Genomic DNA, 20462 nt, shown 5'->3' with positions numbered 1-20462 from the left:
TTACACCATCAAGGACAGTGCATACATTATCAGAGTTATGTGTTTTTTTTGTTTGCATTATGACTGCAGGTATTGTGGTCTATGCAAACATGACTCCTCGTAAAAAAGGTGTCAGTTTTGTTGCCAGATAAAAGGGTAAAAAAACAATTATATTTTTTACTGGCAAATGAGGTATCAATGGTGTAAACAACGTTGATGTTCAGCCAGGCTTTTATTTAGTCGGGTCAGTGTGCAGTGGCGTGGTGAAAGACTATGGTGGTTGGAGTGTAAGAGTGGACCGGGGTTAATTCCGCGGGCATGTTTAGCGCAGAGGTCAGAACACCTAATTTACACCACTGAGAACCAGGATGTGAATCCACACAGCTGTGATTCAAGCAGTTCCTCGGGTAGTGACACATGAATGGTGGCGCAAAAATTCATTGGGCGCAGTTGTCGAGGTGACGGCTTGATTTGCTTGGTGGTGGAGGGATGCGTAGCTCTATTTGACATATGCACGATCTAACTCCCAACAACAAAACGCATCACGAATCATGACCTGATATTCTCAGTCACCAACGACCGCACCACAAAACCCATCGCATTAAATTTGGATGAAAGTAACCAACTAGAACATGTGTTATTGCGCACTCTGAGTCCAGTCCATCACAAACGCGAATTGATCACACATCGAATGCGGCTCTCTGAAACAACCCACGCCGTTTTGAGTCTGTTGCGGAACTGGCTCAGACTCGGGGATGGATCCTGATCGTGAGCTGGGAGCGGTGTTCCAGCTTTTTGTGCCGGAGTCGATTTGGGTCTGTTAAAAGCCGGTACGCACCAATCTGCGAGATAGGATGCAGCAGATTGATGATCGCTAAGGAGATGGAGCGGTCAGAGTGCGTAAAGGAGTGAGATGGATCGTTGAGCTGTGAGTGATAGCGTCCCTTTAGAGTGGGGGAGGAGGGGTGCCTTCATCCAGCAGTGGATGAACCATGGCTGAAAATGACCACGCATTGTGTTTGTACGAGCACGTGTATGCAGACAGAGACAACTATTATAGAAGCTAATGTTTTAAATGACGCCCCCATTAGATGTCAAGTTTTCGTGACTGCAGGGATCCATACTCTTTGGTTCTTTTGGTAAAGTCACGTCGGGCTACTGTCAAAGGTTTGTTCATGAAGCCATCCAGATATATAAACATAGAGGACTTCAACCGAGAATATGGGTACAAATTGAGCAATCATTGGAAGGATGTTATTAATCAGGTAAAACATTAACTGCTTTATGGCGTTGCCTTCGAATCCGCATCTCCAGTTTCTTCAGCCTCCTACTCCCCCCCCCCCCCACGGCGTTTTGTCTGCTCGTCCCCTAAACGCTCTTGCAGCCCCTTGTCACAGCAGCCCTTTTGCCCACTTCAGAAATTGTTTTTTTCAAGTTTTCAAGTTTCATTAATAGGGTGTAGCCCTGTGAGCCATGCAGAGAACATCTTAAAGCGACGACGCGCAACATAAACATCCTGGATAAACCAGCAAATCTTCCACAAAAAAACCCACCGTATTACAACGCTGTGTGCAAAAATCCCAGTGTGATGCAAGTCACGTAGAAGGGAAGTAATAAAATAATAAAAATAAAGCAATAAAATAATAAAATGTTTTATTTTTAAAATAATAAAAATAAAACAATAAAATGTTATATTTTTCTTATTTTATTACTTCCCTTCTACGTGCCTTTACCGAAAGAACCAAGACGATGAATCCCTGCAGTCACGAAAGCTTTAAATCTAAACCATAAGACAATTTAGATTATAGTTATCAGGCCAACTCCTCACTTCCGCAAGAAACATGGCTTAACCATGTTTTCGAAATCACCAAAATGACGGACGCTTGTGTTGCGCCCGAAACGTCGTGATTTAATTTTGTTTCACCTACGTGACTTTACCGAAAAAACCAAAGAGCATGGATCCCTGCAGTCACGAAAACTTCAAATCTAGATTTCTCCGCTCGTTGTTGTGAGCTCCGCTGGTCTTGCCCTCTGTTGTTGTTGCTGGAGAGGCGACTGCCCCCAAATGCCCAGCAGCAGGAGCAGCAGCAGCAGCAGCAAGAGCAGCAGCAGCAGGAGCAGCAGGAGCAGCAGCAGGAGCAGGAGCAGCAGGAGCAGCAGCAGGAACAGCAGCAGGAGCAGCAGCAGCAGGAGCAGCAGCAGGAGCAGCAGGAGCAGCAGCAGCAGCAGCAGACAGGAGCAGCAGGAGCAGGAGCAGCAGGAACAGGAGCAGCAGGAGCGCAGCAGGAACAGGAGCAGCAGGAGCAGCAGCAGCAGGAGCAGCAGGAGCAGCAGCAGCAGGAGCAGCAGCAGGAAGCAGCAGGCAGCAGCAGCAAGCAGGAGCAGGCAGCAGCAGGAGCAGCAGCAGCAGGAGCAGCAGGAGCAGCAGGAGCAGCAGGAGCGCGTCCTCCACACAGAGGCCGATCTTGACACCGCTCGGGTGACCAGTGGGCAGGTGCCACTCAGCTCCACGTTGTCCTCCCGTGCGCCCACACAGACACACGCGGGGGGGGGGGGGGGCGGGGGGGTGGAGGGCGACCAATGAGCGAAGCGCTTCCTTGGCGTACGCAGGAGGGGGGGGAGTAGAAGGGGGGGCGGACGGAGGAGGAAGGGGCGGGGTGTAGGAGGGGGGTTAGGAGGGGCGGGGGAGGAGGAGGGTCGGGGGAGGAGGAGAGGGGGGTAGGAAGGGGGAGTAGGGGGGGTTAGGAAGGGGCGGGGGGGGGTAGGAGGGGCGGGGGGTAGGAGGGGCGGGGGGGTAGGAAGGGGAGTAGTAGGGGGGGTAGAAGGGGAAGTAGGGGGGGTAGGAAGGGGAGTAGGGGGGGTAGGAAGGGGAGTAGGGGGGGGTAGGAAGGGGAGTAGGGGGGGGTAGGAAGGGGAGTAGGGGGGGTAGGAAGGGGATGTAGGGGGGGTAGAAGGGATAGGGGGGGTAGGAAGGGAGTAGGGGGGTCTGAAGGGGAAGTAGGGGGGTAGGAAGGGAGTAGGGGGTAGGAAGGGGAGTAGGGGGGGTAGGAAGGGGAGTAGGGGGGGTAGGAAGGGGAGTAGGGGGGGTAGGAAGGGGAGTAGGGGGGGTAGGAAGGGGAGTAGGGGGGTTAGGAAGGGGAGTAGGGGGGGTAGGAAGGGGAGTTAGGGGGGTAGGAAGGGGAGTAGGGGGGGTAGGAAGGGGCGGGGGGGTAGGAGGGGCGGGGGGGTCGCCGACCAATCAAGAGGCTCCTTGTTGCGCGCGGGGTGAAAGGTCAGGCTCGAGACTGTGGCTCCGCGCCTTCGACCCCGAGTCGATTTGCGGCCCTGTCGCTCGCCCCTGGCCATCGATCAACTAGAACACAACAACAACAACACAACAACAACAACACAACAACTGCGGAACAACAACAAGGGGGTTGCTTGCTGGTGTTCGCCCAGCAGCAGCAGCAGCGGCGGCTTAATCGGCGCGTGCGGCGGTGAAGGAGACTGCGAGCGAGGTGAGGAGGGTGGTGGTGGTTGTGGTGTTTCTCGGCTCGGCCCCCATTGTTTCATCACGGCAAGCTGCTGTCGCGATCTCGCCAAGCCCGTGAGGGTTGATGGTGGTGGTGGTGATGATGGTGGTGGTGATGATGGTGGTGATGGTGGTGATGATGGTGATGGTGGTGATGATGGTGGTGGTGGTGGTGGTGATGGTGGTGGTGAGGGTGGTGGTGAGGGTGGTGGTGAGGGTGGTGGTGGTGATGATGGTGGTGGTGATGGTGGTGATGATGGTGGTGGTGAGGGTGGTGATGATGATGATGATGGTGGTGATGATGGTGGTGGTGGTGGTGATGGTGGTGGTGGTGATGATGGTGGTGGTGGTGATGATGGTGGTGGTGATGGTGGTGGTGATGGTGGTGGTGGTGATGGTGGTGGTGGTGATGGTGGTGGTGGTGATGGTGGTGGGGTGATGGTGGTGGTGATGATGGTGGTGGTGGTGGTGGTGATGATGATGGTGATGGTGGTGATGGTGGTGGTGATGATGGTGGTGGTGATGATGGTGGTGGTGGTGATGATGATGGTGGTGATGATGGTGGTGGTGGTGATGGTGGTGGTGGTGGTGATGGTGGTGGTGGTGATGATGGTGGTGGTGGTGATGATGGTGGTGGTGATGGTGGTGGTGATGATGGTGGTGGTGATGATGGTGGTGGTGATGATGGTGGTGGTGGTGATGATGGTGATGATGATGGTGGTGATGATGGTGGTGATGGTGATGATGATGGTGGTGATGATGGTGGTGATGGTGATGATGGTGGTGATGGTGGTCGTCGTCGAGAACGTTGGGCCCTGACTCCCCGCGGTAAAACGCTCGGGAGTGGAAAAATCGGTGTCGATGTCGTCGTCACGATAACGACGGGCGCGTGTCGACTTGGCAGAGGAGGATTCTCCCCGCAGCGCCGCCGGTCGCTTCGATTTAACAAAACATATTTGTATTTACTGCGAGAGAGAGAGAGACGGCCACGTGGGGTGGGTGTCAACAGTTCGCCCAAGCTCTGCGGGTCCCATACTCTTAGTTCTTTAGGTAAAGTCACGTAGATAAAAAATGAAATAAAAATTAATAAAAATAAAAACTATAATTTTAATTTCATTTTTTTACCTCCGTGACTTTACCGAAAGAACTAAGAGTATGAATCGTTGCAGTCACGAAAGCTTCAAATCTAGAATCTCTGCGGGTCCCCTCTGTATACCCGGGGGGTGTTGTCGGGCAATAATTGCCGAGTGGTTCGAGCCCTTCGTGAAGGCTGCTTCGCAGGGCGAAGGCCGCCCCCATCGTGTCGGTCACGGGGGTTGTTCGACCAGACAGAACTTGTCTGCCAGTGATACAGTACAATCCGTGCACAGCACACCCGCGTAAAGCCAAAACTAACCCCCGAGATAGCCAACTTGGTATACAAAGCGGTTGCCCGCGATTGGTCGAAACCGCGAACAATAAACCCGCGGTATTCAAGGGACTCCCGTCCACGTGACTCAAAAACTTGAAAGCATAATCTGTGTGCCCCCCCTCCACCTCTCCACCTCCCCCCCTCCACCTCCACCCCCCCTTCACCTCCACTCCACCTCCACTCCACCCCCCCTCCACCTCCACTCCACCCCCCCCACCTCCACCCCCCCCCCCCTCCACTCCACCCCCCCTCCACTCCACCCCCCCTCCACCTCCACCCCACCTCCACCTCCACCCCACCTCCACCCCCCCTCCACCTCCACCCCACCTCCACCTCCACCCCCCCCACCTCCACCCCTCCTCCTCCACCCCACCTCCACCCCCCCTCCACCTCCCCCCCCACCTCCCCAGGAGCCCAGCGTGTGGCGATGGCGTGCGCGGCGGTGCTGGCCGCGGATCCGGACCCGCGCGGGGACTTCCCGGCGTGGCTGGCGACGCGCGGCATGAAGCCCACGTTCGCCGACGCCATGGAGCGCGAGCTGGGCATCAGCGACTACGAGGAGCTGCTGGCGTGCGCCGAGGACGCGCAGGTGACGGCCGAGCTGCTGGGCGCCGCCCGCGACCGCCTGCCCTTCGCCTTCTACGCCGTGCTGCGCCGCCTCGTGCGCGCGCTGACGCCGCGGCAGCGACAGCGGTGGTGGTGGCGCCAGCGGCGAAGAAGCCGCAGCCGGGAGCCGCTCTCCGGCAACGGGAAGGAGGAGGAGCGAGCGAGGGACGATGACGGCGGCGGCGATGAGGAGGAGGAGGATGATGAGGAGCCGGGAGGGTGCGCCTCCGGCTGCGAGGGAGTCTTGGCGAGTCGCGCCGTCCTCGACGCCATCGTGGCCACGCTGAGCTCCCTCAGCCGCGAGTTGCTGCGGTCGGCGCAGAGATTCCGCTGCCTGGAGCCGGCGCCGGCATCGCCGTGTGGCGGCAGGAGGAGCCCACGCAGCCCGGGTTCCCCGGACGGGCCCTCGGGTATGTGGAGAGACGGGGCCTCGGCTCGTGCTTACGGCAGCACAGTGGTAATTTATTGGGTTGTAAAGATTCATCAATCCTTTGATTATGAAGAACGTTCTTACGGTCACGGGTTGTCCGAACTAATGGAGCGATCAAAGCTGTACAAATGAGTCGGACAAATTAGATAAAGGGAATCGATTCCTTACTCGAATTGTAACGCCAAATCCTCAGTTGAATCAGACAATTGGTGAACTTGACACGGGCAAGACGCAACACAAAAGATAGAGAACTTTTGTCGCTACACGCTTTGGGTGTGTCCCGGTCGGTCTCTGCGCAAGTTTGAAGCTTCAGTTATTTGCACAGATACTTGAAAATCATCAACCGATACTTTAGTGATGTCATTGCTTTGGATTTTTAAAACACGAAAGTTGCTTAAACGGTGACATTTAACAAAGCTTCAATCTCATGTCAGAGAGCCTGAAAGATAAACCCTCGGTGTGCAGCTATTACAAAAGATAATGTGTGTCGTGGCTGAATAATTTAAGTAGACAATGAATGAGAGGACAACAATATATTGATGTTCTGAGAAAATAGAGATTTAGAGCACACAAACAATTCGTCTTCTTACTGAAATTAATTATAAGTGGTGCTCATCTCTATAAGCCATCATCGGACATGGTGGAATTTCCACATTCGTATGGCAGGCTTGTAAACATTTCAGATATCACTCTTGGCCAATGTTAGCCATGGCCGTGACTTAGCACCTCCGCACCTCCGATAAGCACGGTTGGCTACGTACAGTGAAAACGAAGTTCAACATACGTACTTACATTAGCGCAGCGCGCAAATCACTTCGCCAGTACTCTACACACAAAGACAAAGATCCCCGTGTAGCCTGAACAGACTGTAGGGGCAAGTGTTGTTAGCGAGCACCTATGAAGGCCGGAACGGCACACGAGGGGGTGGGTGGCCAGCACCACGCCCGACCGCCTTTGTCTCCCCAGTGGCGATGTTTACACACAGCACCAGGTACTCATTTGAGGCTGAGTCGACCTAGGGGAGGCCCAGGACCGGTTCAGATAATCGTCACTGGGTGTTGGCCGTGAGCGGGAATGGAACCTGGGTCGCCAGGTTCATAGCGCAGCGCGCTAACCATTACACTACCGCTCCCCACTCTACACACACACACACACAGACACCTGTTGCCAACCACAGCAAGATCCCCTTGCCCAATGGAATGTATGTGCGTGACCGTGCCCCCATAGGTGCACTGGGCTCCTACGAGGCCGACGTGCGGAACTTGGAGGAGGCTTTCCCGATATCCGACTCCATTACGACCATGATGAACGGCGCTCATGATCAGTGCTCGCAGCGGATAGAGCTTGACGAATCTCTGACAGGTGAGGATATAGGAAACTACGCATGATGCCACTTCTTTCATAATTTTAAACTTGTGTTTATCGAGGTGGCTAAGCCATTCGGTAGCCTCTGTTAGGGTTGGCGAATGTCAGTGATATTGCCCACAAATTGGCAGTGCCCCTTCACCTGGTGTTCGTTCATTAATTTCTTTACAACACACCTTTTACAGAAAAACCGTCAACAAGGCACGTGCTAAAGCCCACGGAAGCTTCAGTGGCCGCGTCGTTCTAACGTTTCGCACCTTCTTCTTGGTTCTTTCGGTAAAGTCACGTAGAAGGGAAATAATAAAATAATAAAAATAAAATACAATTCTCACGACGTTTCGGCCACAACGCAAGCAGCCGTCCTCAGGTGAAGAACAGGGCTGTCGGAAAGACAGCGAAAGACAGCATTCGGGGACGCTGTCTTTCCGACAGCCCTGTTCTTCACCTGAGGACGGCTGCTTGCGTTGTGGCCAAAATGTCGTGAGAATTGTATTTTATTTTTATTATTTTATTATTTCCCTTCTACGTGACTTTACCGAAAGAACCAAGAAGATGAATCCCTGCAGTCACGAAAGCTTTAAATCGAAAAGTGTTGCACCTTTTACCCCCGCTGTCCCAGCGCCGGAGCTGTCCCCACCACCACCACCTCCTCCTCGCACCTCGTCTCGTACGGCGGGTGTCGAGTACAAGGGGCGGCAGTTCGACTCCCACAACTGCTTCGGGCAGGCGGAACCATGCGTCGCGTGGCGCGAGATCAAGCTGGAACGGGACGACGATGGCCGCGGCGGTGGTGATGGCGGTGATGGTGAGGAATGACGATCGGCGTACAGGTGTCCCGTTTGGCTAGGGGAGCTGATATCCCACGTGTGCTCGAAATAACCTGGGTCGGATATACCGCATCCCACGTGAAACGGGGTGTTAAATAATTTTACAATTGGACTCCCAAAGCTAAAAAGCTGATTGGCGTTCAAAAGCATCTGGATATTACACAAATAATATCACGCTGCAGGCGGTATTGGTGTTGTACTGCACATCAATTAATCTAGCATTGCATTGTGTGCCCAGGAATTATCTTTAGTTTTGTAGTTTCAGTGGTATGTTTACATTTTGCATTTTTTTAATACATGAGCTGTGTGGCTCTTTTCAGAAGTGACCTGGCCACAAATGAAAGCTCAACGAAGTGGCTTATCACGTGGAAATTTATAGCAGCCAAATACCCTAAACGCACATTGATTCTAAATGTGGAGGGAAAAACCGGAGGACCCGGAGAAAAATCCACGCGACCACAGGGAGAGAGACACGCAAACTCCAAATATACAACCGTCAGGGTTTAAGCCACGACTTGCATATCAGGCGAGAAGATTAACATCTTGTCACCGTGGTGCTAAGTAGGCCTCGGCATGGCAAGGTAATTGTACCCTTTTTGCCAAGGGGTAGGGGTAAGGGGTAGGGTAAAAGGTAGGCTCGTTGCTTTTTACCTTTTACCTTACCTGCTAAAGGGTAAAAGGTAGGGTAGAGTGATTGTATTGTGGTAAGGTAAAAGGTAGGGGGGTAAAGGTAGGCTCGTTGTTTTTACACTTTTACCTTACCTTGCCGAGGCCTAGTGCTAAGGGAGGATTGTGCCGCGGTGTAATGGCGAACACGGCGGAGTTGTAATCCCAGAGGTCGCCGATTCCATTTGATCTCCCGCCGTGGGCGTGTAGGGTTCTCTCCTCGCTGCGACGGCGAGGCCGAGGTGGCGATGGTGGCGGAGCGCGCGGCGAGCGGGGCCTGGCTCGGCAAGACCGAGCACGAGGAGGACGTGATGGCGCACTGGCAGGCGGCAATTCACTCGCACGGCACCAGCTACGAAGGTCTGTCGTGGTGGTGCGGGTTGTAGGGGATGGTAGTGTGTATTCTTAGGTTTTTTTTTCTTTTTTCGGTAAAGTCACGTAGGTAAAAAAAATTTAAAATTAATAATCGTGCTGTGACGGTTCCACCTGAAGACGGAAGCTTGTGTTGCCTCTGAAACGTCGTGATTTATTTTATTTTACTTTTGTTTATAAAAAAAAATGTTTACGTGACTTTACCGAAAAAAAAACTAAGAATATGAATCCTTGCAGTCACGAAAGCTTCAAATCTAGAATTAATGGTAGTGTAGTGGTTATCGTGCTGCACTACGAACCCGGCATACCCGAGTTCAAATTCCTGCTCAAAGCTCACATCGGTTACGAATATCTGAACCGGTTCATTGCCTCCCCTAGGTCAACCCAACCTTAAACTGCAGCACTGGGGAGACAAAGCAGCTTGGCGTGGTGTTGGCCACCCACCCCTCATCATTCTCGACCTCGAGGGATCCCAGATGATGGAGTTTGCCATGCCAGCCTTTAATAGGTGTTCACGAACAGCCCTTGCCCCAACAGTGTGTTGAAGGATATCTTTGTCTCATGGTGATGTTGGTGGTAGCGTTTATGGCCGTGATGGTGGTGTTGCTGTTGGTAGTAGCGGTGATGGTGGCGGCAGTTGTATGTATGTTAAACTTCTTTTGCACCGTACACAACCAACCGTGCTAATCGGAAGTGCCAAGTTTAACGCATAGGCTTTTGCGACCAATATCATCCATAATACAGGTTGTTTGGGTTAGATTGCGTAAATATAAATCTGTCGTTAAACACGCCACCACCCTATACAGCCAATTAGTAAGGTTTGTCACGTAAAGAGAACATGCCAATTCGTTACTAGTACAGCACACCGGTGTGTTGGAGAGCAAATCTACAACATTTACAATCGTAAATGTTGATTGTAAATGTTGTGGATTTGCTCTCCAACACACCGGTATGCTGTACTAGTAACGAATTGGCTGTGTTGGGTGGTGGCGGGTTTAACGACGTATTCATATTTATGTGATCTAACTAAAAAAAAACTATTTTATGGAAGTGCGAAAGTTACTGTTGGAGCAGCTGGTGTTGCCGATGGTGGCAGTGTAAATGCATACGCACGTAAATAATGGATTCCTGCACGCACCATCTGATGCGTGCGTCACGCGCGTAGGAGTTGACAGGAAATGGCGATCGGCTCGTCACCGCACGCCTTGCCCTGTTCAACTCTCTCGTTTCTCCGCCCGCCGCCACCACCGCAGAACCGGCCGACGTCGTCCCGCAACACGCCCCGCAAGGCGACCAGAGCATCCCGAGTGGCATCCCCGACGACGAGCTCACCGGCAACTGGACGGGCCCCGACACGGCTTCGCTCGATGCGCCGGCGGCCGCTTCGGGCGACAATTCCGACATTGCCGGCATCCGGCGCGGCGCGGCTCCCTGCTCTTTCCAGTGCCGCGACTGCGGGGCGACGTTCGCCCAGCGGCAGCAGCTGCGCGCGCACCGCATCACGCACACCACGAGCCGGCCCTACTGCTGCCGGCTGTGCGGCAAGGGCTTCACGAAGGCATACAACCTGACGGTGCACATGCGCACGCACACGGGCGAGAAGCCCTTCCTGTGCAGCCAATGCAACGCCACCTTCCGTCTCAAGCATCACCTGCAGGCGCACCAGAAGACGCACGCGTCCGAGGGGGCCGCTCACCACGCCCAGCAGGCGGGGTTCCACCACCACCGTCCGCAGGGGCATTTGAAGACGCACCCGTCCGTGGGTCAGCGAACTCAAGTTGTGGCACAGTACCACGTTCAGGGACATTTGAAAACGCAAGCTTCTGCGAATCAGCAGCCTCGAGCTGTGTTACGCCAACACCCACATCCGCAGGGGTATTTAAAGACTCAAGCTTCTGCAGGTCAACGAGCTCAGGCTGTGGCCCAGCACCACCTCGTTCAGGTGCAACTGAAAACACAAGCTTCCGCGGCCGCTCTTTCAGGCGGTGGCGGGCCAGCATCGTGCTCTGCAGGGGCATTTGAAAACACAGCCTTTTGAAGCGCACACTCGTGTTTTGGTCCACCACCAACACCCGCAGGGGCACCTGGCAACACAGGCCTCTTGGAGGTCAGCCAACGCATGCCGTGAGCGGGCAGCACCACCACCTGCAGCGGCATCTGAACACGGACTTCTGAAGATGCACACACTCGGTGCAGCGGTGAGCCGCTCCCATTGCTTGACCTGGCTCAGTGTGAGACACGGTTTTTCAAATTGAGATTTTTTAAAATATATATCTGGCAAGCCTCAATAAATTGTGTGCTTGGTGAACTACGCGATGTCATGCATCGCATGTACAGTTGTCTGGCATCATGTGGTGTCCTGACATCGTACATGTGACTACTGATCTATATATCTTGTGTTCATCTCTATCTCTTGTACATGTCTCTGGCATCTTACTGTCATCTTTATTTCTCTACAGCTCCCCTCATCTGTATCTCGTTTATCTATTTGATCTAATCTTCACCTGTCACTTCTTCATGTCTCGGCTTGCCCAACCTCCATTGATTAAAGAGCCCTGGTTTCACTGGTGATAAACCAGGTTGTGAAGGCCACAGAAATACAAATGCTGAACGATGCGCTTAAAATGTTTTTATTAATCCTTCAAAAGCGGTTTTCTCTACAACCATTGTGAACTTTGGCAGTCGGAACAAGTGTTTTTTGACGCAGTGAGTGGCTCGGCGTGGAAACAGATGACATCCAGAGGCTGTGTTTAGTGTTATATGCACAAGACGGTTTTATGGAATAGCGCGTGATGGAATGCACTGTTAGTGGTGTACAAGGTAAAGCTGAAAACATCTCCCCACCTTTGCCATTCTAACTCTGCCTAATAATAAAACATCTTGTTGGCTGTCGCCTCGGATTGGCGATGACTGCCCCAGAGGTTAGTTCTCACCTCTGTGCGTCTTCATATGGCTCGCTAGACTGATGGGAGCAGTGACCTCTGAGCTCCCGCATGAACACTTGAAGAAGCTAACCCCGATTGCCGCTTGAAGGACGCCTTCCATGGCGCTATGTACTTCCCAGCAGCTTTCAAATAGTTCCAATGCCACCATGAATATAATAGGTTTTACCCTGTCTGGCAATAAAAGCGTTTGTGTTAAGATGTTAAAACACCAAACTGAAACCTTTAGCAAGGAATCATGTCTGTATTAACCACACGTACATGTGGTGAACATGCAAACAAAAAAAATGCATTTGTGTTAAGATGTTAAAACACCAAACTGAAACCTTTGGCTAGGAATCCTGTCCGTATTAACCACACGTACATGTGGTGAACATGCAAACAAAAAACATGCTCTGGTAGTATATGCATTGTCTTTGAAACTGATTGGTCCACACCAGAGACAGCTTTCTTTAGAGCCAAGTATCAAACAGTGTTAGACCAGAGGACGCCAAAATGCGAACCGCACAAAGACAATGCACTATCATGAAGCACGGAGGAACGCCACGGGGACCTGTCTTGCGCTGTCTTTCCCCAGTTTCCGCGCTGTCGATATGTTGCACGCGGCCAGCTGCTGCTCTTGACGCGGCATCTCGCGACATCTCCGTTGTCCCCCAGCGGAGTGCTCGCCACTTTCAGAAGTGGTGTTGCAGTGGATTGGTGCAAGAACCCGGTGAATGGAGTTTTGATTCTCGGCCACAGATAACATCGGTGACGACTTGTATATGACCGGCCTAGACCCCTTGTTCTTTGCTGACTGATCCAATGTGAACTATGGTCAACCCCACAGCTGGCACGGGAGCATGGATAGGTCTTCATCCGGCAGTTAGTTGACAGGAGGCTGTGCATTGTAACGTCGTTCTTGCTCTCGGCGAAGGGCCATTGACAAAAACTTTTGCCGACAGTACATTTTGACACGAGGCAGCGTTCATGATAAAGGTGGTTAGGTTTTTAAAAAATGCATAACCATTGAATTAACAATTTTGAAAAGACGATGAATATGAATGTATTGACAGTGTCGTTGAATGTCCCATTGTCAAGTTTAGCATTCGAAAATTAATGCCCATCAAAAACCGATAAGTTTACACTACGAATAGCTGATAATGCTGCACTACTCTATAGCAATATGCTGTTTAAATCGGCATTGGGGATTACCTCTAAGCTGCAAGCTTCTGTCACATATCGATGTACTGTCAAGTTACCATGTGATTATGAAAATTTTAAATGTTGACATTGTTCACTGTGCGGGCAATAGAAGTCTGTATTACACCTGCGACAAACACAACTTCAAAATAGTTTTAGTATGTTTATTACACAAAATAAATAATTTGACCAATCTTGAGATTTTCTTTGTACTCATTTAAGACATTACCATTTGTCAAGTGCTTCATCGGCTGAATGTAAAAAAAAAGCAGCAGGGAGTTGAAAAAAAATTCAAAGCGAGACTGAATGTGTCCAAAGTGTGGATGGCGCTGTGCAGCCATGAGTAGACTCGATTTAAAGCTTTCGTGATTGCAGGGATTCATCTTCTTGGTTCTTTCGGTAAAGTCACGTAGAAGGGAAGTAATAAAATAATAAAAATAAAACATCATAAAATAATTCTCACGACGTTTCGGCCACAACGCAAGCAGCCGTCTACGTGACTTTACCGAAAGAACCAAGAAGATGAGTAGACGCAGTTAGGCGTACGCAAACCCAGCAGGTTCCACCCTTGATTCTTTTCCCCGGACTCGCCCAGCCGTGATCATGATCGCCATATTTATAGACATTGTAAGCAGCACAATGATTAAGCGATAAACCAGTTGGGGGTCAGTTTTAACTGATCGACAATCTGCAAAGGGGTTTGTGGTTTCGGCAGTCGCTGGCAATCTTGGCCAACCTCTAAAACTTTTGACGTAAAAAAAAACCCACTATGGACGCGCGTTCCCAAGGGCTCTGTGGCAATTTCCTTTCAAGATTGTTATCCCCCCCCCCTCCCCAGTTTAATCGCGATTGTGCTATCAGTGCGTCACATCATAAGACAAAGTATCCATTTGGATCGTCTGCAGTAGTGCTACCCTTCATGTTCGTGAATGGCCCATGGATGCGGATATCGCAAGAGCTGCATCTGATACGCACATTAGCGGGGCAGCACTTTGCCACCCACCCTGCCACTTGGTGTAATTTTCGTTGCATGACCGTCAAACCAATATGGAATTTTGCCAAATGAAGTGCAGAACCAAATGAATGTGATCGTTTTTTTTTCGTGCAATTATTGTATTTTGAACTTCTTAACGTGGCCAACCGTGCTAATCGGAGGTGCGGGGTCGGACAACAAACTTGGTGACCAACTTTAGACCACCATTGGTACCTCATTTGCCAGTAAAAAATACATTATCATATTTTTTACTGGCAAATGAGGTACCAATGGTGTAAATGCTTACCGCTGAGCTCTCATACTCTGATGGTGCATTGTCTTTGAGTTGTGCGCCTTTTTGGCGTCATCTGATCCAACCCATGTGAGACTAGGCTCTAAGGAAAGCTATCTCGGGTGTGGACCAATCAACTTCAAGGACAGTGCATACATTATCAGAGTTATGTTTTTTGTTTGCATTATGACTGCAGGTATTGTGGTCAATGCAAACGTGACTTCTCGTAAAAAAGGTGTCAGTTTCGTTGCCAGATAAAAGGGTAAAAAAACAATTATCAAGTTTAGACCATTATCTTGCTAAACCAGGAAATCCGCAGTGCCAAGCTCAGTGCTCTGACCTCTGAGCCACCCATTTCAACGGAGTGTTTTTGAGTATGGGAGGAAACTGGCGCACCCGGAGAAAACCCACTTCACTCGTAAGAGTATCACGGAAAAGTCCACGAGGTCGACGAACCGAACTTGCTGTACTACCATCTCCTGGTCACCTCGCAACCCCGTGGTTGTGGAGAGTTTTACAAATCTCTTGATCCACCGACCCTTTTCCAAGGGGTGTGCGCCTTCACGTGCATAGTCAACGCAGAAACGTGGACCGAGGTCCAAATATTATGAACCACCGGTCCCGTCTGGCAGTATGATTGAGGACTCGAGCATTCTCGCTTAGTGCATTGAACCAAGCTTCTTTGCTCCTGTATGCATGTCATCAACCCGGTTAAGCAGTATCAGTTGCGTGAGATTTCATACCACTGTGCACCTTTCCACTGATATTGTGGAAAAACGTTAACGTGATCAGAAATAATGACCTTTTTCCCCTTAATGCCAGCGGAAACTTATTTTTGATACGTGGAACCGTACAATTGTGCACTATTCCATCGAACCAATTTGGATCTACGCATCATGTCTACTGCATCGCAAGCAAAAAAAACTATAATTGAGCCACCAAAAGTGAATCTTTAAGAACTATAAACTCGGTCAAGAAACTCAACAAGATTGTTGTTCCTGAATCTGACCACAGATAAGTAAAACATCGGATGCCTCCCGATTCCTCTCCGACTGTTCTCAGTGCTGTAGGCTCTGTGTTCCCCCACAGGCACCGTCTGTTGGCTGGCGTCCCGAAGTCTCGCACGTAGCTACGTGTGTAGCAGCAGGTGCTGCTGCAGGCTCTCCTCGCAGCGGAACTCCTTGGCACAGCGGCCGCAACGGTAGCGCTTTGCGCCGGCGTGCCCACGCCGGTGCCGGTACAGGCTGGCGTGGTGCACGAAAGCCTTGCCACACTCGGCGCAAGCGTAGCGCTTCTCTCCGGTGTGCGTGCCACGGTGCTGGCGCAGGTGCGCCGGTGAACCGAAGCCCTTTCCGCAGTCCTCGCACACGTACGGCCTCTCCGCGCCATCCACCCCCACCTGCTGCACCTGCTGCAGCTGCTGCTGCTGCCGCCGTCGCTGCTGCTGCTGCTGCCGCCACAGGAAGCGGTAGCGGAAGACCATGGAGGGCGGGTTGAGGCCGCCGCCGCCACCGCCGCCACCGTCGTAGAGGAATGTGCGGTCGGCAGAAGAGTCTGTGTACGGCCACCGGCTGTCGTCGCGCCAGTTGGCGCCGTCGTAGGCGAGCGGCGGCCCCAGCAGGGCCCCGTCAGGCCTGGGCGCCAGCGGGAAGCCGTCTTCGACGCAGGGGCCGGCTTCCGGTTGTGGCCTCCAGGCGCCGGCGACAGCAGTACGGGGAGAGAAGCCCCCCTCGCTGAGCCTGCTCCATGGCTCATTTTCATTCTGCGGCTCCTGGTCGTCCATGGCCGAGACGTCCTCCTGCTGCTGCTGGCCATCGAATTCGCTCTTCACTACGTCTGCTCGGAAGGTGAGAGAGGAGATTTGGGCTTGCTAACAAATTAATTCGTTTAAATTGACTCCTCCACTTATGAATACAAGCATCGACTTACTCAGCAAAGTACTTGCTAATGGTGTGAATAGGAACGTACCAGACTGAACAAAGAAATATACGTACTCGAATCCTGACCTTAAACTGTTGACAATTCATCGAATTGTATGGGGAGAGGAAATAAATAAGGTTGTCAATCGCACAATCATGAACGGCAAATCTGGTGAAACTAAAAAAAAAGTTACTCTCTTTTATTTTACCAGGTAAGGCCCACTGAGTTATGTGGCTCTTTTTCAGAAGCGACCTTGCTATCACAAATGATTGCTCAACAAAGTGTCTTTATCATGTGGAAATGTATAGCAGCCGAATACTCAAAAAAATTGATGTTGAATCTAAAAGTGGAGGGAAAAACTAGAGACCCGGAGAAAAATTCATGCGACCACGTGGAGAAATTGTTGACATGGTCAAGTACAAGGTAAAGGGAATAAAGGCAGACTGACAAAGTTTGACAGTACAGGTAGTCCCCGACTTACGATGGAGATGCGTTACGACGACCCCATCGTAAGTCGAAAATATCGTAAGTCGAAAATGGCCTAGCCTACCCAGGAGTCTTAAAGAATGGTGATAATTTAGCAAAACAGCAATTTACAGTACCAGTATTGTATAAAATATATGCGCGCAGTACATCCCGGCAGCGTCCCAACGTACAGTATCGTACCTCGTACGCTGCTGCATTTGCCTGCCGCGCAAAATTTAAAATATCTTACAATTTTGTCATTGCTATTGCCATCGTAAGATCGAAATATCGTAAGTCGGACCATCGTAAGTCGGGGACTACCCGTATTGTAAATTTAACTCTGATGTTATAGCAAAGACCATAATCGAGGAAATAAGTACCCAGTAGTGAGTAGTGCAAAAGAGGGAGAAAGACTGGGGGGGGGGTCTCTTGTGTAAACACACCGCTTTACATACGGGTCAATGTGACCTTGGCAATTAAGTGAAACTGGCAACGTTACGCGACTTTAACCGGGCTCCAAAAGACCCCACAGGTTACCCGGTAGCTGGAGCTGTTGCCGTACCCCAATGTGCGCTGTTCCGTGGGACGCAGCCCAGGTGCTCCGATACAGAATCCTCGAGGACACCGCAATCCTCGCCCGGGTGTAGGGGACTGCTGGGCTCCCCCGTTGCTGCCGCCGCCACCGTCGCCGTGATCTCACTCTTTACACTCTCTGAACACGTGGTGTGCGCATGGAACAATGATGAATGAACATCCGATGCTATAAAACTACTGCCTTTTGCTGTTGTTATTTTTTTCTTCTTCTGCTACGCTGCTGTCAACGAGTTATCTCTGTATCTATTAGAGACGTACTCTGTAGATAGAGTTGTCCAATGAAACCAGCACTGGAAGGATTTGCCTTGGCGTTCCCAATGTCATGATATTTTCATTTGCAATTCTGCAGCCGGCAGTGCATCAGTCTGTGCCATAGAGCAGCCTGGAAGATGCCATCACACAACTATTTCTTCTCAAGTTACTTCAACAGACCGCTCAAATATTCATCAAATCGAGGGACTAACAACCTTTATGGGCCCTGAAAGGAATGTGAATCGTACGTTAACCAAACCAAAATGTTTCGGTCTCTTTGTGAGACTCTAAAAAAGATAAAACTGCTCAGATTTTGCTTGCATGTACGAATGCTGCAAGAAAACATTAGGGGTCCAAAGGCCCACATGCTAATGGGGAAGAAAACTATCATTGTATCGTAAAAAAAGAAGTAGTTCTAGTCTGTTTGATATTAATGGTGTGCCTTTATGGTAGATGGTGACCAATACAATGACACAGACGGAAATATTTTTGACCACCCATACAAAAATGAAAGTTTTGCTATAAGCTTATGGGACTTCTGCAGAAATGTTTTCTAGAAAAACCACCACCCACCGGATTGGGACAGCTCCTCTCCAGCCGCTATCCCAGGCTCCAGCGAGATGAACCTCTGTGCGGCGTGATGCAGTGCGTCGCTCAGCGCGCTCAGCATCGCCACGATCGTCTCCACCGAGCCCGCCCAGCGCCACCGATCCCCCTTCCCCGGTGCCCCCCTCCTCGTGGACCAGCGAATCTGCGATGCGGCGCAGCACAGCGTAGAAGGCGAAGGGCAGGCGCTCTTTGGCGGCGGCGAACAGCTCGACGCGGACCTGCGGTGCCAGCGCGCACGCCAGCAGCTCCTCGTAGTCGCTGATTCCCAGCTCGCGCTCCATGGCCTCGGCGAACGTGAGCTTCATGCCGCGGGAGGCAAGCCACGCCGGGAAGTCCCCATGCGGGTCCACGCTGCTGCTGCGTCTGCGTTGTGCCACAGAGGCCATGCTGTTGCCGTGGCCACCCCCACTGTGAGGGTGAGGTTGCAGGTGGAGACGGCCTGTTGAGTGAAACGATGAGGTTGGGGGTAATGAGTATCGTGTGAGTTGTATTGGATATGCAGTTCACTTTGTTGTTGGAATGAGTGCAGTCAGAGTAAATATTGCTTGAACAACTGATACGGTGAATTTTTAACACCCTTTCAAATCCTTCATGCACTCAACTGCCTACCTCTACGATCTCGTCTCACTACTCCCCTCCACGTACTCCCATGCTTAGTTTTGGTGGGGCTGATGGTAAGGCCCCACCCACCTCTTAGTGGCACGCTCCAGTCTCAGCAGCAGCGTCTCCAACTCCTCCTCCGAATGAGCAGCTATTACCAAATCGGCATACATAACGTGGTTGACCAATAGGGAGCCATCCCTTGATCGCACCCGGGCGTCGATCAGCCTCCCATTATATCTGTACCAAATGGAAATTCCCCCGGTACAGCTATTGAAGGCTTCACGAACTACGAAGTCAAAATAGATGTTAAATAATGTGGGAGCCAGAGGACATCCCTGTCGCACCCCAAGGTGTACAGGGAAAGGCTCTGACTCCTGGCCACGTAATTTTACCCGGGCCCGCTCACCATCATGAAGGTACTTAATGATCGTGAGCAGAGGGTCAGGGACTCCTGAAAGCACGAAGAACAACCCAGAGCCCAGGCCTACTGATGGTATCATAGGCCTTGACCAGGTCAATAAAGCAGAGATGTAGGTCTTGTTGGAATTCCCTCCACCTCTGCTGTAGGCAGACGGACAGAAAATATGGCATCTGTGCAGGACCGTCCTTTCCTGAAACCGCATTGGGGCTCCGCAAGCCTCTCCTCAGTGTGCCTGGCAAAGCGATGTTGAATAATCCTTGCCAGGACCTTTCCTGGCCCACTGAGGAGTGAGATGCCCCTGTAGTTGTTACAGTCGGTACGGTCCCCCTTCTTAAAGAGGAGGAACAACAGGGCATCCTTCCAATCCTGCGGAATCCGTCCAGTGGTCTAGACTGTTGTTATGATGTCATGTAGGGCAGTCTGTGCACAAACGCCACCCTCCCTCAGCATTTCGCTTGGGAGATCATCTCTGCCCAGTGCCTTTCCTGGTCTCAGACTCCGGATCGCCTTCAGTACTTCCTCAATAGATGGCACCTCAGCCAGCCACTCACAGGGGGAGACCTCTTCCAATATTTGAGGCGCCGCAGCCTCAGCAGGGTTATCCCCAATGTGTGCCATGATGTTTTCCTGGCTGAGGGATTTCCCCTCCCCAGGACGCACACACAGACACACAACAACAACAACCGCCATTCGCCACTAAGTGGCGGTGACGTCACCACGACGCTTGTGCCAGGCCAAGTGCACCTTGAGGCTACCACGTGAAGTGTCGAACGCCCGCTGGCAGGAGGTCACGGGGCAGACCCTGCAGGTGCCACAGGTCGACTGACCGAGATGACCGAGATGATGACTGGCTGATGCACACACACAAACACACGCACACAGACACACGCACACACAGAGACACACACAGACAGACACACAGAGACACACACAAACACACGCACATAGAGACACACACACACAGACGCACACACAGGCGCACACCAACACACGCACACAGGCACACACGCACACACAGACACACACAAACACACAGACACAC

At 51.5% G+C, this 20462-nt stretch overlaps 1 protein-coding gene and 1 pseudogene across 1 annotated transcript; one reads left to right on the top strand and one right to left on the bottom strand.

Moving 5' to 3' along the window:
- Window positions 1-3229: 3229 nt before the first annotated feature.
- LOC133349528 (zinc finger and BTB domain-containing protein 7B-like) lies at window positions 3230-13485 on the top strand. The gene is made up of 6 exons (XM_061563067.1): window positions 3230-3476; window positions 5312-5917; window positions 7165-7299; window positions 7922-8107; window positions 9006-9155; window positions 10421-13485. The coding sequence occupies exons 2-6, from the start codon at window positions 5329-5331 to the stop codon at window positions 11203-11205; spliced, it is 1845 nt and encodes a 614-aa protein (XP_061419051.1). The 5' UTR covers window positions 3230-3476; window positions 5312-5328; the 3' UTR covers window positions 11206-13485.
- LOC133349750 (zinc finger protein 497-like) lies at window positions 13442-20278 on the bottom strand (annotated as a pseudogene).
- Window positions 20279-20462: the final 184 nt, after the last annotated feature.

This window comes from Lethenteron reissneri, chromosome 4 (assembly GCF_015708825.2).
Source record: "Lethenteron reissneri isolate LAM-NWPU_2019-01 chromosome 4, ASM1570882v1, whole genome shotgun sequence".
In the NCBI taxonomy this organism is placed as follows: Eukaryota; Metazoa; Chordata; class Hyperoartia; order Petromyzontiformes; family Petromyzontidae; genus Lethenteron; species Lethenteron reissneri.
The sequence above is the reverse complement of the archived record's forward strand: the minus strand, read 5'-3'. Positions and strand labels throughout refer to the sequence as shown.